The sequence below is a fragment of the Heterodontus francisci genome, chromosome 4 (genome assembly GCF_036365525.1).
Source record: "Heterodontus francisci isolate sHetFra1 chromosome 4, sHetFra1.hap1, whole genome shotgun sequence".
In the NCBI taxonomy this organism is placed as follows: domain Eukaryota; kingdom Metazoa; phylum Chordata; class Chondrichthyes; order Heterodontiformes; family Heterodontidae; genus Heterodontus; species Heterodontus francisci.
The window spans coordinates 173,582,477-173,599,714 of NC_090374.1; the positions used below are offsets into that span (position 1 = coordinate 173,582,477).

The 17,238-nt window shown below is 41.5% G+C and overlaps 1 protein-coding gene across 6 annotated transcripts in view; it reads left to right on the plus strand.

Moving 5' to 3' along the window:
• LOC137369399 (tight junction protein ZO-2-like) overlaps positions 1-10,814 on the plus strand; it is a 154,202-nt gene extending 143,388 nt beyond the window's left edge. For all 6 annotated transcript variants that reach the window (XM_068030565.1, XM_068030564.1, XM_068030562.1 and 3 more), the window contains 5 exons: positions 1,312-1,536; positions 2,992-3,105; positions 4,110-4,481; positions 6,560-6,639; positions 10,059-10,814. In XM_068030565.1, coding sequence (XP_067886666.1) covers positions 1,312-1,536; positions 2,992-3,105; positions 4,110-4,481; positions 6,560-6,639; positions 10,059-10,230 — 963 coding nt within the window. In that variant the 3' untranslated portion in view covers positions 10,231-10,814. The remainder of the gene's footprint in view (positions 1-1,311; positions 1,537-2,991; positions 3,106-4,109; positions 4,482-6,559; positions 6,640-10,058) is intronic.
• Positions 10,815-17,238: the final 6,424 nt, after the last annotated feature.

A 17,238-nucleotide genomic window follows, 5' to 3' on the forward strand; every position in this document is an offset into this window, starting at 1 on the left:
TTCCACAGCTTGTTCCATATCTTTTTATTAGGCTAATTTTATCTGTCTTTGGTTATGAATTAATCCTAGTAGACACAGCGTAGTGTTCAGGAGAAAGGCTCACATTGATTTTTATCGTTTTTTTTGTGTTGAGTGGCAATCCCTGCTGTCAACTGCAGTTTCATCAAAAGGGATGCTTAGTTATTGAGCCGAAAACTTCTCTTGGTTCTTTCATATTTATTGAAGAACTTTAGCTGTGCTAGTCTGTAATTAACACATTTGTGTTGCAAAAGAATGACAGCATTTAAGAAGATGTACAGGCTGCTCCTCTTAAGAGAAAATTGGATAAGAGTAAGTCTTGTTCTGTGTATTTTTTCTCTTTTTCCCCCACCATCTACCCATCCATCCATTAATTTAGATGAAACTACATTTCAACTACAAATCAAGTTTCTTGATTTTTTTTCCAATACACTCCAGTGACCTTAGTTGATCTTGCACTTCCCCTCCCCCCGTGTAGCTTTTCCCATTAATTGTGCATTAATTAACCGTAGTCATACTTCAACAAAAAAGCTCCCAAATGTATTAATAGTTCATAGTTTAAAGAGTATGTGTTTCAATGTTTAGGATTTTCCCAATGGGCTATCTAAGTTTGTTTTTTAAAACTGCACCACAATCTATAGGTTACTCCTAGTTAACAGCAATTAGTTAATATACCACTTTGAAATTGGAGAAGTTGATGAGCCATTGAACTGCACCAATCTTTGTTATGGTTATGCATTCTTGGCATATTGTTCCCATTTTAAAATTGTTTAGTGTTTTTTTTTTAGAGTTTGCATACAACTATTTGCAACTGCCTATAGTGCTGGAACACAGTTTGTATTCTGGAACAGAGACCAGTATATTAATCAGCTCTGATACTAGGGGCTTTTAATTGCTGCAACCCTGTTGAAAAGCATTTCAGTGCTCTAAAATACTAATTGATAAAAATGGAAAGATCAAATTCTGATCATCAATTCGTTTTATTGGGAAAATCCTACTTGCTCTTAAGAGGAACTGATCATATTTTAACCTTTTCCCACCCAGAAAGTGGCCATTGGAGAAAACGGGAATATTTTGAAATCTCTGGTGGGAAATTGGAGGAATCCCACATTCTCTCTTAAGAGGAAGTATGATTGTAAATCTTCCCTCCCTGTCCCACAGAGCAGCCAATAGTTGATCTTTTCCCTTCTGGGGATGATGGGTGGGGAATATAAATTTCCAAAATACCTGGGTGGGAAATTGTTTTCATCATTGTTGCAGTATAATACTTTACATTGCCCTATTTTTAATTAGGCTGATGGACTAGGGGACGAAGACCTTGAGATGCCCGATGACCGCATGTCCTATCTGTCAGCCATGGGAGCTGACTACCTCAGCTGTGACAGTCGACTGATGAGTGACTATGATGATACGGACACAGAAGGCGGAGCCTATACAGACAACGAGCTGGATGAGCCAATCAATGAGCCTCCTGTATCTTCTGTTGCTCGATCATCAGAACCAGTACAAGTAGAAGAGGTGAGAGCAACACGATCTGCATGTGTACTTGGAGTAACCATTAACCTTCAAAGGTGAAGTAATGCATGTACATTTAATAGTTATTATACAACAAGAACTTGTATTTACATAGTGCCTTTTACATAATAAAACATCCCAAGGTGCTTTACAGGAGCATTATAAAACCAAGGATGAAACTGAGCCACAAAAGGCGATATTGGGTCAGATGATCAAAAGCTTGGTCTTGAAGGAGTGTCTTAAAAGTGGAAAGTGAGATGGAGAGGTGTAGGGAGGGTATTCCATAGCTTGAGGCCGAGGCAACTGAAGGCCCGGCCACCAATGGTGGAATGATTAAAATCAGGGATGCATAAGAGGCCAGAATTAGAGGAGCACAGATTTCTTGGAGGTTTGTGAGGCTGGAGGCAATTAGAGATGGCGAGGGGTGAGGCCATGGAGGGATTTGAAAACAAGGATGAGAATTTTAAAATCTAGGTGTTGCTTGACTGGAAGCCAATGTAGGTCAGTGAGCACAGGGGTGATAGGGAAACAGGACTAGGTGCAGGGTAAGACGCAGGCAGCAGAGCTTTGGATGATTGCGAGTTTGACAGGTAGAATGTGGGAGACCAGCCAGAATGTGTTGCAATAGTCAAGTCTAGGGGTGACGAAGGCATGAATGAGGGTTTCAGCAGCAGATGAGCTGCGACAGGACGCAGTCAGGCGATGTTACACAGGTGGAAATAGGTGATCTTAGTGATGGCACGAATATGAGGTCTGAAGCTCACCTCAGGGTCAAATTTAACACCAAGATTGTGAACAGACTTGCTTAATCTCAGACTGTTGCCAGGGAGAAGGATGGAATCAGTAGCTAGGGAATGAAGTTTAGAGTGGGGGGACTGAAAACAATAGGTAGTATTTAAAGCTCAGAAACAGGCTGTTCAGCCAGACAGGTCTCTGCTGGTGTTCATGCTCCACACAAGCCTCCTCCCAGCCTGCTTCATCTCACCCTATCAACATATCCTCCTCTTCCTTCCTCCCTCATGTTTATCTAGCTTCCCCTTATCTCCATGTGGTAGTGAATTCCATATTCTCACCACTGAGTGAGGATGTTTTCTCCTGAAATCCCTACTGGATTTATTGATTATCTTGTATTTCTGATCCCTAGCTTTAGGTTATCCACATGTATATAATGCAGCTGGACTCACCTGGTGTACTGAAGTTTCTTGGCTCCATTTATTGTCAATAAAAGTATTTTTGTAATGTAAAATCCCATATATTTGCACAAGAGTGGAGCGGTGTACAGTGGTACTGTTGTGACTACCATAATCCATACTATTGAAATTGGGCCACTAGAAATTGTTGATTTGAATTATCAATCTCTTTTTATTTAATTGCTTTTGTGGAATTACTCATTTGCATTCATATTGCAATTATCCTGTACACATACCTTGCCTTATCAATGATCTGTTTTGTTTTCAGCGGAAGCAAACTCCAGAACCAGCTGTAGCGAGAGGACAGATGAGAAGAGCAGGTAGCAGGGAAGTACTGAGAGATCCCAGCCCCCCTCCGGATTTTAAACCTGAACCACCAAAGGTAATGGGCATCATTCATTACTTGGCATTATACAAGGTCTGCTCCTGCTTGTGTTGCACTTAAAGGAATTTTAAGTAGAACCCATAACCCCCTGTGCTCGCTGACCTACATTGGCTCCTGGCCCAACAATGCCCCAGTTTTAAAATTCTCACCCTTATTTTCAAATCCCTCTATGGCCTTTCCACTCCCTAACTCTGTAACCTCCTCTAGCCCTACAACCATAGGAGTGCAGCAACCTCAGAGGGTTGTAGGGCTGGAGGAGGTTACAGAGGTAGGAAGGGGCGAGGCCATGGAGGAATTTGAAATTGAGGATGAGAATTTTTTAAATTGTGGCATTGCTTAACTGAGAGCCATTGTAGATCAGCGAACACCGGCATGATGGTTGATTGGGACTTGGTGCAAGTAAGGACACGGGCAACAGAGTACTGGATGGCCTCAAGTTTACAGACTGTAGAACATGGGGGCCGGCCATGAGTGTGTAAGAATATTCACATCAAGAGACAACAGAGGCATGGATGAGGGTTTCAGCAGCAGATGAATTGAGGCAGGGCAGAGTTGGGCGATCTTGGTGACTGAGCAGATATGCGGTTGGAATCTCATCTCGGGATGAGAATGTTAAGCTCAGCATTTAATCTCTCCTACCTTCCATCCTATCATAGACCTTCCCTTTTGTTCTATACTCCTCTCCCCCTTTCCCTGTCTCTGTACTGACATCAAACCTATTAGAGATTTAACTTTTTCAGTTCTGGTGAAAGGTTACAGTACTGAAACATTAACTCTGTTTCTTCCTCCACAGATGCTGCCAGACCTGCTGAATATTTCCAGCATTTGTTTATTTTTATACCTAAAGCCCAATTATCTTGTCATTATCACATTGCTGTTTGAGGGATCTTGCGACGTGAAAGTTCCAAAGTGAAATGAAGGCGGCAAAATGTTACAATTGAACGTCATAAACCTATTTTATCTGATTTAACATCTATTTTTTTTCTCTTCATCCCACCAAGCTGAAAGCTGACGTACATTCGTATGCAAAAGAGCCGCCACGTCAGTATCACGATTCCAATCGGGGGTTTGATTCCCGATACAGCAGCCCAAGCCCCGTAAGCAGCGAGCACCCCCGCAGTCAGGAGGCTCTACCCTCCAAGCCGCAGCCCCCTCCAGTGGCATCAAAACCCGCTTTCGGGGCTCGGACGGCGGTCAAACTACCTGCTCTGGCCGCGCAGCTCTCCAACGAAGAGGAAGGGGAGGAGAGTGAGGAATTGGGCGAAGGTGGTGAGCGGAAGTCGGTGCTGGGCAAAGTGAAAATATTTGAGCAACTGGATCACAAAGCTCGAGCGCAGAGGCTGCAAGAACTGCAGGAAGCACAGATGGCAAGAGTAAGATGGTCATAAACACCATTTTGGTACTGAATGTGCTCTGATTCAAGTTTACCCCCATCAGCATTAAAGCAGCAGTGGCCTGTTATGTTGTGCATTCCTGATTTCCTTCACTCTGCCACTGGCTGCCGAGGCCCTCAGCTCTGAAATTCCCTCTTGAAGCCTCTTTACCCCTCTCTCCCCATTTAAGGCCCTCCTTAAAACTTGCATCTTTGACCAAGCAATTGGTCACCTGCCCTAACATCTCCTTATGTGTCATGGTGTCAAATTTTGTCTGATAATTACTTATGTAAAATGTCTTGGGATGTTTTACTACGTTAAAGGTGCTATATGAATGCAAGCTGTTGATGCAGTTTTACTGATTTCTTCTATTTTACTGATCTCAATAGAGTGAAAATCCAGTGGGTTCTATCTGGGGTGGTGATCCATTGTATACCACCAGGGGTGGTGTAGTGAAGTCTTAAAATCTACCTCAGCATTACTTAATTATTTGAATATCCATTCAGTTAGCAATTTCAAGTACATGAGCAAATGGTGTTGTTGTTGAATATGAAATCTTTGAAATTACACCTCTTGTGAAAACTAGAATCCAGTTAATGTGCAAGACACCTGAAAATTATTCATGAAGCTCTTGCAGTTAATGAGAAATAGTCATTGAAGCATGAGAGATAACACTGCTTGATTTAACTTTTTGCCTTATTGGATACCTGGCTTGACCCCATTGTAACTTACTGGTGGAAAAATAACCAGCCTTTTATTTTCAGGTTCTCTTAAGCTTAACCAGTGGCACATTGGCAACTGTACAGTGTTGTTATTGCCAGTGATTTTTCAATCTTCCTCTCTTCTTTCACTGTGCCTAGTTCCATCCCTTCTTGGTTGAAGCAGTGAGTCTACAGCAATTTACTGCTCTGTCCCTCACAACTAGAATTGGAAGCTGTCAGAGGAGATTAGTTATGTCTGAGCTCCCCCGAAGAACCAACCTGAGCTCCATGTGTGGACTCTGGATACAGAACTGACTGAACTTGGCTGACCTCACTCAATGCATTTTGCACTCCAGATCACTGGCTGGGAGCAGTTTCTTTGTGATGACTTGCTCAGTGTGTTTCTAGAGGTTTCTTAAACAAGGAGTTTCTTATTTATCAACTTTGGATTATCTGCACTTTTACAAATGTCAAAAAAAACCAGTTAGGATAAAGTTGAGTCAACCTAAATCTTTGACATGGGAAGACAAGTTGAGAAGGCTGTCAAAGGCATTCAAGGACTTTGCTTTCTAAAAGAAAGGCATAAAGGTGCAAAAGCAAGGAAGTAGTGTTAAACCTTTATAAATCACTGGTTAGGCCTCAGCTGGAGTATTATCTCATTCTGGGCATTGTGTTTTAGGAAGGATGTCAAGAGCTGGAAGAGAGTGCAAAGGAGATTCACTTGAATGGTACTAGGGTTGAGGGATTTGGGTTATTCTCCTTTAGAACCGGGAAGGTAAAGAGGAGATTATGGAGTTTTATTTCAGTAGGTAGGGAGGAACTGTTTCCACCAAAGGTCATGGATGTAAAATAATGGCAAAAGAACCAGAGGGGAGATGAGGGCAGTTTTTGTTTTAAACACAGCAAGTTGGTTGTGATCTGGAATGCACTGCTTGAAAGGATGGTAAAAGCAGATTCAATAGTAACTTTCAAAAAAGGAATTGGATAAATACTTGAAAAGGAAAAATGTCAGGACTTTGTGGAAAGAGCAGGGGAGTGGGACTAATTGAATAGCTCTTTCAAAGAACTAGCATAGGCACGATGGGCCAAATGGCCTCATTCTGTGCTATGTGCTTCTATAAAATAGTGAACAAGTTTTAAAGTTTCACTCTTTAGCAAAATCTCCTGGAAACTGTGAATCACTTGAAAACAAACCCTTATGTTGAAGAATTTAGGCTTTTTTTTTGTAGTACAGTGTTATCCTCTTTCAGATTTATATTTTTGATTTTTAACAGGAATTGTGCATTTATGTTACTGCATCATTTCAACAGTTTTTGTGAATTGAGTGCAGACATCCCAATGAGTTTAATGAGATGAATTCTTTGTTCATATTTACAGCTGGAGATAACACAGAGAAACCCAGACATCTATGCAGTCCCTGCAAAACTATCTAAAGCGGAACAGCCCCAGCTCCAAAGGTAGGACAATGTACCATTCAATCTTTCATCTCTAGGAACATAGGAACAGGAGGAGTTCATTTGTCCCTTGAGTCTGTTTTCCCCCTTTCAATTAGATTATGATTGACCTGTATCTTAACTCCGTTTACCCGCCGTGGTCCTCAGTACCTTGCTCTATGGCAGCGAGGCCTGGACAACCTATGTCAGCCAAGAGCGACGTCTCAATTCATTCCATCTTCGCTGCCTCCGGAGAATACTTGGCATCAGGTGGCAGGACCGCATCTCCAACACAGAAGTCCTCGAGGCGGCCAACATCCCCAGCTTATACACACTACTGAGTCAGCGGCGCTTGAGATGGCTTGGCCATGTGAGCCGCATGGAAGATGGCAGGATCCCCAAAGACACATTGTACAGCGAGCTCGCCACTGGTATCAGACCCACCGGCCGTCCATGTCTCCGCTTTAAAGACGTCTGCAAACGCGACATGAAGTCCTGTGACATTGATCACAAGTCGTGGGAGTCAGTTGCCAGAGCTGGCGGGCAGCCATAAAGGCGGGGCTAAATTGTGGCGAGTCGAAGAGACTTAGCAGTTGGCAGGAAAAAGGACAGAAGCGCAAGGGGAGAGCCAACTGTGTAACAGCCCCGACAAACAAATTTCTCTGCAGCACCTGTGGAAGAGCCTGTCACTCTAGAATTGGCCTTTATAGCCACTCCAGGCGCTGCTCCACACACCACTGACCATGTCCAGGCACTTATCCATTGTCTCTCGAGATAAGGAGGCCAAAGAAGGTTCTCTAACCCTTAGTACGCTTACCCAACAAAAATCTACCAATCTCGGTTTTGAAATTTTCAATTGACCCCCAGGCTCAACAGCTTTTTGGGGGAAGAGTGTTCCATATTTCCACTACCCTTTGTGTGGAGTGCTTCCTGACATCATTCCTGAGTAGTTTAGCTCTAATTTTAAGGTTATACCCCATTGTTCTGGACGCCCCACCAGAGGAAATAGGTTAGATAGAGAGAAACTATCAACACCTTTTTAATCATCTTAAACACCTCAATTAAAAAGAGGTGGATTAAATCATTGTTTAAAAGGATAAAAAGATTTTATAGGGTCGATACAGATAAACTATTTCCTCTCCATGGGGGAGTCCAGAACAAGAGGGCGTAACCTTAAAATTAGAGCTAAGCCATTCAGGAGCAAAATCAGGAGCCACTTCTTTACACAAAGGTTAGTAAAAATTAGGAACTCTCTTCCCCCAGAAGTTTGTGAATGCTGGGGATCTGTTGGAGCTTTCAGAACTGAGGTTTTAGTTATGGAAGAGCATTCAAGGATATGGTTCAAATGCAGGTAAGTGGGTTTGAGGTACAATTCAGCCATGATCTAAATGAATGGCACGACAGGCTCGGAGCCGAATGGGCTGCTCCTGTTTCCCCCCCCCACCGTCTCCTTTGAGTTTTGGTGACAACCTGTACACTGTATTCATGGTATGGTGTAACCAGAGTTACTGTAGTTTGATCATAACCTCCCCTGGCTTGTAACGTACTGCTGTGGTTCTATATAAGTAGGATTTCTTTTTAAATCTGGTGTCTCATATTTTGCCTGTTCTGCTATCCTTCCAGGTGGGAAGGGCTGGGTGAGGTTAAAGGCCTCTCCAAAACAAGGGATGTTCTGTATTGGCTGATGCAGATTCTTGATGGGAGCATGACTTTCTTTCTCAAATGTCTAAACTGGGGATTTCAGCCTTTGGAAGGCACTCCATCTAGTGGCTCATTAGAAAGACAATAAACTATGAGAGTGGGTGAACTTTGCTTGGAGTTTGGATTTGTAGTCCACTATTGCTGCCAGTTTTCCCATTTTAATTTCACATACGATGTACAGCGAGCTATTTGGCCCAACTGGTCCATGCTACCTCCCATCTTTCTTTGTCTCAGCCTATCAGCATAACCTTCTATTCCTTTCTCCCATTTGAGTTTATATAGTTTACTGTTACCTGTAGCTGTAGAGTGCACCAGAGTACCATACAAAACTGACAGGCTAGGAAAAGACAAGTTGGTTCATAAACCTGCCCCACGCTCATGATTGCCACAGCATTGCAAATAATAAGAATTCTACCTCATTCCCTCCCCCATCCCCCACTTCTGCGGAAAGGTGGAAAAAACCCCATGCTGGACATGTATCGCTGTGACGTGATGCAAATATGGGTTTACAATTAAAATTCCCCACAGCGTGCACACTTTGTTCATGTCTGGGATTAACACACTTCTGACTTCTTGGAGAAAACCCAAGGACAAATCCGAGATATTTCCGCCTAGTGGCTGGTCATGAACATGCATAGACCTGGGAAGAGATGGCGTACAGAACGTTATTGAATGAAAGGAAGAACTTGCATTTATATAGTATTTCTTTAATGGTAAGAAATTAGAAAGTGTAGATGTACAAAGGGACCTGGGTGTCTACGTCAACAAGTCACTGAAAGCTAACATGCGGGTGCAGCAAGCAATTAAGAAGGCTAAGGCCTTTATCGCAAGAGGGTTTGAGTACAGGAGTAGTGAAGTCTTGCTTCAATTGTACAGAACCTTGGTTAGACCGCACCTGCAGTACTGTGTACAGTTTTGGTTCCCTTACTTAGGAAGGATATTATTGCCGGAGAGGGAGTGCAACAAAGGTTCACTTGTTCCTAGGATGGCGGGACTGTCCGATGAAGAGAGATTGGGGAAATTGGGCCTGTATTTTCTGGAGTTTCGAAGAATGAGAGGTGATCTCATTGAAACCTACAAAATACTTAAAGGCATAGACAGGGTAGATGCAGGTAAGATGTTTCCCCTGGTTGGGGACTCTAGAATCAGGGGGGACACAAGTTCGAAATAAGGGGACAGCCACTTGGAGATGAGGAGAAATTTCTTTACTCAGAGGGTTGTGAATCTTTGGAATTCTCTGCCCCAGAGGGCTGTGGAAGCTCAGTCATTGAGTATGTTTAAAGTAGAGATTGACAGATTTTGAAATACCAATGATATAAAGGGATATGGGGATAGTGTGGGAAAAAGGCATTGAAATGGATGATTTAGCCATGATCGTATTGAATGGTGGAGCAGGCTCAATGGGCTGAATGGCCTACTCCTGCTCCTATGTTACTATAGTGGTTTTCACCACCTCATGACATCCCAAAGCGCTTCACAGCCAATGCAAGTACTTTTTTCATGGTATAATCATTGTTGTAATGTAGGAGAAAAGATTGAGTGTGCTAAAACCAAGAAAATGGGGAAATTCACACTCTGGGGGGAAGCAATTAAACACTTTTAATTTTTTAGCTTTTTTTTTGGATGCCACAAGAAAAATTCCAAATGGGAAGCATCTGCTCATGGCTTTTTACCAATATTTTTAGATTTTGATTTGATCATTTTAACAATTGAATATTTTTTGTTTTCTTTTTAAAATCTAGGCCTCCCGAGCCTCAGATGCCCCCATCACAATCCTCTTATGACCCCAGTGGAGCCATTTACAGTGCAGAGGATGAGGAGGAGGAGGAGCAATATCGCAGACAACTAGCTGACCATTCGAAGCGTGGTTACTATGCATCACAACCAACCAAATACAGGGACACTGAATTGTAGAAAGCAATATTTTGTAATCCAGATTTTTAAAAACAAAAACACAAAAAAAGCTGGAAATGGACAGCAAGTCCATTAGTGCCTGAATCTTCAGCTGCTCATTGACTCGCTATGTATTTGTGGCAGCAATTTTTATTTTGGTAGGACTGTGGAATAACATACTTTTATACTATACAAATGCTATTCTAACTGCCTTTACTGTGGTTTTTTTGTCACTTGATTGAAGTTTTTTTTAATGTTGCAATTCAAGATAAAGAGCAAATTACAATAAAATATGAATTGGCCAGACAAGTTCTGAACAGTAACACAAAAGTGCCTTTTCCCCTTTTTTGAATAAAAATATGTAATTGGTGAAGGTAATGACACTGGATTTTAGTTTGATTTGAGTTGATTTATTTTACTAACTGATCAACCATTATAGTATAAAGTTCTTGTAGGGACCAGAGGAAAAAAATTCTAATTTTGTATTGCCATTTGTAAGTGATGTGTGTGCGCACATCTCGCAGAGAATGTTTTTTGTCTTCTAACCTATGACAACGGAGTTGGTTTTAAACTGATCAAATAAAATAAATTGTATTTAAGTGCCACACTATTGTTATCCTTTTAAATTATCAAGACTATGGAATGCAGATGAAGCTTTAAAAATTCCTGGCTTTGGAAGATTTAATGCATTTCTTCATCTCTTGCCTGTTAAAATTGACCTTGGTGTATAAATGAAGGAAAGACTTGGCTTTATATAGCATCTATCATGTCCTCAGGATGTTCCAAAACCATCTACAGCCAGTGAAGTATGTTGTAGCATAGGAAATGCAGCAGCCAATTTGCACACCACAAGAGTGTGATTTGTTGGAAATAGCAGTTATTAAAATGCTAGGAAATGGATCAGATTTGTGAGTTGTGTGTTTAAAATATACTTGTCTTTTTGGAGCCTAGCAGTCAAACTGTCCATTGTTAGACTCCCCAAGTTAACTCCACTTACCTAATGAAATATTCTTCCACAACAGTGCAGTTATCACTGAATTTCTGGTTTGAACTCAAATGTTGTTGCAGAGCTATTGAATGTCAAAGTTCTACACAAATCAAACTGACACTCATCAGTGAACTGATACTCCCAAATCTATCTCTATCTCCTTCCACACCTGGCTAAGGAGCAACAGAGAACCAGATTGATTGATTTTCTTGTGTCAGGTGGGGAAGTACAAGGCTTCTATTGGTCACCCAGCTGAAATAGGGAATTTGTGTAAAGAATATTGATCATAAAACCACATTGGGACACTTCCAATGGCTCAGCAGCTATTAACCTGCATGCCTATAGAGTTAAATAGTGGATTAATGAAAATACTTTATCGTTGCACATCACTATAATTCCTAGGGAAAAGCAAATCATGTCACAGGGTACATGTATTATAATAAATATTAAGTTGCTTAAGAAGATCATTCCAACCCAGCAAATGATCTTCCTATTTGCATAGCTGCTTGGAAATGTTGAAGCGACTCCTGAATAGTGCATTAAGCTACATCAACTCACCAATAACCTGCTCCCCAAAACCCTGGACTGTGTGCCAAGAACCACTCAGCCCTTATCAAAACAGCAATCCAGAATTGGAAGCTGGAGGAGAGATGCATAACTTCCTCTTCGTCCCTGAGTTAAGGTTCAAATCTCCTATCCTACCCATCACAAAGATTGCTTCTGTACACGTCCACAGCAGAAAAGGCTCTTACTTATTCCATTGTTGCTGAAATCTTTATCCACGCTTCTTCTGTAGGTGAGTATTCCAGCTTTTTCCTGGCTTGTGTCCTGTAGATCATGGAGTGCTTTGAGAGATCAAGCTGCTTATTGCAGAGCACCAAGGAGGAATTGTGAATAGAACTGCATCCTGAAATGCTTCAGCAAGCTGCTTCATGATGACAGATAGAACATTGATGAAGCTGAAAACGTTTCAGACAAGGAGACTTCCATGAGAAACTCAAATGATAGCCTGGGTTTGCAATGATAAGTCTCCAACAACTTAAATGTGTTATAAAAAGGTGCTTCAGAGGAGCATTATCAAACAAAGTTTGATGGCAAGCCACATAGAGATATTAGGGTAGCTGACCAAAAGCTTGATCAAAGAGGTAGGTTTTAAGGAGTTTCTTAAAGTACAAAAGAGAGGAAATTCCAGAGCTCGGGGCGTAAACTGCTGAAGGCACGGCCACCAATGGCGGAGGGGTTAAAATCAGGGTTGCTCTAGAGGCCAGAATTAGATCAGTGCAGATATCTTTGAGGGTTGTAGGGCTGGAGGAGATTAGAGATGGGGAGGGACAAGCCATGGAGGGATCTAACAACAAGATTGAGAATTCTACAATCAAGACGTTGCTTAACTGGGGAGCCAGTGTAGGTCATGGTCTTTGGTCCCCCACTACAACTCCTACCATTTTCCTTTGTGTCAAGACACTGGAGGGTTTGCCATTTGTTGCACATTGACCTTAGTTTTGCTAGGGCTGCTTGATGCTATACTTGGTCAGAAAATGCTTTTGGTGTTGAGTGCAGTTATTTCTCTCCTCCTTTTGCTATCATATCTGGATCAAGGCTTTGATGAAATTTGCAGGCAAGTAGTTCGGTGAGCAAGATATTGTTGAGTTGATGATGTAGCTTGATGGCACTATTGATGAGCCCTTCCATCATTTTACACTGTGCTTGGGAGGAAGCTGACCAGGAGGTAATTGGCACAGCTTTTTGTAGAAAGGACTTAACCTGGGAAATCTTCCATATTGTCTGGCAGATGTCAGTGTTATAGCTGTACTGGAAAAACTTGGCTAGGTAGGCAGCTAGTTCTGGTGCACAGGTCTTCAGCACTACAACTGGCAGGCAGTGGGTCCCATAGTCTTTCCTGAGCATAGTGCCATTTCTTAATGATTTGTGGAGTGAACCGGATTGGCTAGACTCTGGCAACTGTTATGGGAAGGGGGCCTGTGGGAAAAAGACTAGTAGGATCATCAACATGGAATTTATACCTGGAGATGCTTGTAATTACTCAGCCTTGTCTCTGACACTCGCATGTTTGGTTCCACCCATGGCTGTGGATTAGAAAATTCTGAGTGGTCCTGATTGGAAGCAAAGTTGTTCTTCTCCATAAACTTAGGAGTATATGATGACCATTGTCTTACATCACTTTTGTCAAACAGGATTAATCAACACAGTTTTGGTCAATACAACATTGGACATTAGGACATAAGTAAATTTATTCATTAATGCCTTCGTTAAAGTTTATATTTTATTAAAGTTTATACTTTAATGGAGAGCTCTGTCTTTGCCAAAGTTATGAGTTTGGATTTGACATTTTTTATCCCGAGCTATGATGCTGTTAATTGAATTTGATTTGCGTATTCTGAGCATGTGCCTTTCCAGGATGTATCAGTAATGGTCAGTCAGATGGAATATATTCCTTTAGACTGTAACAGCTTGTGATCAGTTGTTTTTCAAAATTACTTGGAAGCGCTAGTGGACAAATTTCAAAAGCTTTAGTAATGTCAAGTTTCCAGTGTTTTTTTAAAACGAGAAGCTATGTGAGAGAAAAATGACGACTGATTACTTATCTGTAGCTTCTGTTCTATAAACGTCAAAGTGTAGAAAACTGAAAAAAGAATCTTTACTTATGTCAACGTTAGTTACATTTCTTTTTAAAACGTTGAATTTTGAACCAACAGATTCCAATTTATTTCACCAATTTTTTTTTTTGACACTTAGCAATTGGAACAATTACATTTTCTTACCTGTCAGACAGACAGACAACAGAGTGCCTGACCTCATTCCATTTGGATTTCTTAAACAAGCAGGTCCAATTTTGAACGCACATTTTAGGGAAGTGAATAGGACTGAAGGGTAGAAAGGAAATAGGTTGAGGGTAAGGGAGCTTCGACTCCTTGCAAGGGGCGGAGGAGTGGTTGGAGAATTAAAGGTGAGGTGAATGACAGTGGAGTGGAGGGCTGGATACAGGAGTTGATTGGGTTCTTCATAGAGGCAGTGTTGAGAAGGGAAGAAGGTACTGGAAAGGGTTAGGGGCGTCAGGGCATGGAGTTGAAACATGAAAAGTGGGAGGATAGTGTCACGAGTTTTGTTTTTTATTGAAAGCTAAGAATTCTGTGTGTTTATAAAAACTGAGAAAGAAGATTTTTCAGTGAACATTGAATGCTGAAACTTAGTGTTTGAACTGCAAGACACCTCTTCCAAACAACTCGGCAGAGGGAAATGACACGTCATATGACTTATTGTTAGAGTTTTGGTTTCACTACTTGCATTGTGAAGAAGCAATGATCTGAGCATGCAGTAAAGTCTGGCTAGGACCTGCTTGCAGATGAGAAAAAGAACTCTCTCTAAAAAGGAAGACTTGCATCTCTTGGAAAGAAATCTGACATTTTGAGGTGTGGCTGTAGTTTGCAGCGAGAGAGGAAAAGACCCCTGGAGTGAGAAAAGACCCAGGAAAAGAGGAGTTGCTGCACTCTGTGGAGGAAAACTTCTTTGCTGAGAGGAAGCCCTGCATTTTTAAAGATAGCATTTCCTCTTGCCTCCAGTCTCTGAAAAATCACTGCCTCAGGAGTGATTCCTGTTGCCTCTTATGATTTGGGAGATCCTGAAAGCCTAAGAAAGCTTCTATTGCTAGACTGCTATGTAAAAACCTAAATAGACCTGTTGCTACACCCTTTGCTGAAAGATCTGTGTGGCGCCTGCTGGAGATGAAGTGCCATGAACTCCTACCCATCACAAACTGTTCATCAACCTCGCCTGGACAGACTTCGAGTGGCATCTGACGATTTGACTCTGGGACACCTCAACATCCTGGAAATATCCTACCAGAATGTGAACCTTAATTATTTTAATATTCCTAAGAAACAGTTGCAAACAAAAACATCCTTTTCTCCCTGTTAACCTTTTTTTTTAAATGATGTGTGTGTGCATGTGGGTTAGGAAGAATAAGTTTGAAAAGAATCTTTTCCATGTATAGAGTTGTCTCATTATTGTTTAACACTTAGTTTATTAATAAATAGTTAATTTTGTTGTTTAAAGAAACCTGGTTTGGTGTGCTTTATTCTGGGGAACAAATGGAGTGTTTAATTTATCTACTTTCTGGTACGTGGGAAACTTAACTAATATGCTATGACCTGTGGAGTAGTGGGACTGAATTAACAGTGCATTACTCCCGCCTTGGTCATAACAATAGAATGTCAAGGGAGTCATTGAGGGCCACATTCAATTGCCACTTAAAGAACAGCCATCTGAATCAATTCTCTGCAATGCCACATCACCCAATACTTCTCACTTGAATGTTAAGAAAAAAAGTTATGTGGGACAGAGAAAGAAGCAAATAGAGTTTGGATAGGGATAGAAAAAGACAAGAGAAGCACAGAAACAGCAAAATGGAGACAACTGATGTCAAAGGAGTCATTGAGGACCAGATCTTGGTTGTAAGGAGCCTACATTTCAATTTCAAATCAACCCAGTTCCTAATGGGTGGCTGCACACAGGTCAAAAATTGTCTTTATTTGGCTTTAATTGGTGCAAGTACAAGGTCGGGCTTTGCAGATAGTTGGAACAGAATAGCTGGAGCTTTGTGCTAAATTGTAAAAGTGTTCAATGCCCAGCCTGGCACTATTTGCTCACACTGGGTGCCCAGAATCGAAAGATGTTTCATTTCCCAGCAATAGCATCACATTCAGGGTTTAGTACTCTCAATAAGACTTTACAGAATTGGCAGGACAGATGAGGTGAGGTTTAAAGCTTGAATTGAGGTTATACCCAGTCAGAATGTTTTGATGGGTCTTTCCCAGTTGTTGCTTTATCACTGCTATGGTATTTCAGATGAGATATTAAACTGAGGCCCATCTGCCTTCTCAGGTGGGCATAAAAGATTCCATGGTACTTTTTTGAAGAAGAGTAGGGAAGTTCGCCCCAGTGTCCTGGGCCCAATATATATCCCTCAACCAACATCACTAAAACAGATTATCTGGGGGTCATTATAACATTGCTGTTTGTGGGAGCTTGCTCTGTGCAAATTGGCTGCTGTCTTTCCTACATTACAACGACTATACTTCAAAAAGTACTTCATTGACTATAGCGCTTTGGGACATCCTGAGGTCATGAAACGTGCTATATAAATGCAAGTTCTTTCTCTTTCTGAATTGTAAATTACACTGTAGGTGTAGACATATCTCCGTGTTAGAATTTTATAGCATACTGGGTATGGAACTAATGGCAGCTGCCATTAGATGCCCTGCTGCAGCAAAATCTGGGCTATTATATCTTCACTCGGAGTACTGAGAATGTGTAAGTCACTATGACGAGGAGTGTTTGAGGTGAATAGCATAGATACATTTAAGAGCATGCTAGATACACACACGAGGGAGAAAGGAATAGAAGGATATGTTGATAGGGTGAGATGAAGTAAGGTGGGAGGAGACTTGTTTGGAGCATAATCACCAGCATAGACCTGTCGGACTGAACAGCCTGTTTTTTGTGCTGTAAAATTCTGTGTAACTAATCTTCACTTTATGCCTTCTGCACTTTTGTTCTGTCTTGCTATCTTGAAAAACTCCATGTATTTATCCCATTGTTAAATGCAAAACAGCATTAATTGCTAAATCACTCCTAAAACGTACAATGTAACATTGCCCATTTCCTCCTCACCTCAGCTCATCTGCTGCTGCTGAAACCCTCTTCCATGCCTTTATTACAGCTAGACTCAATGATTCCAATGCTCTCCTGGCTGGACTCTCATCTTTCGCGCTATATAAACTTGAACTCATCCAAAACTCTACTGCCCATATACTAAATCATGCTAAGTCCCTAAGTCCCATTCACCCGTCACCCATGTGTTTGCTGACCTACATTTGCCCCTGGTCCAGCAATACCTCTGTTATTGACAGGTAGAAAGGGGTGTGGGTGTTCCCACTGTTCACCTCCCAACTGACCGCAATCGTGTTTTGTTAAAAGTGGTGAGTTAGTCCCTGAGTGTTTTGTTAGGGTCAAATAAGCAG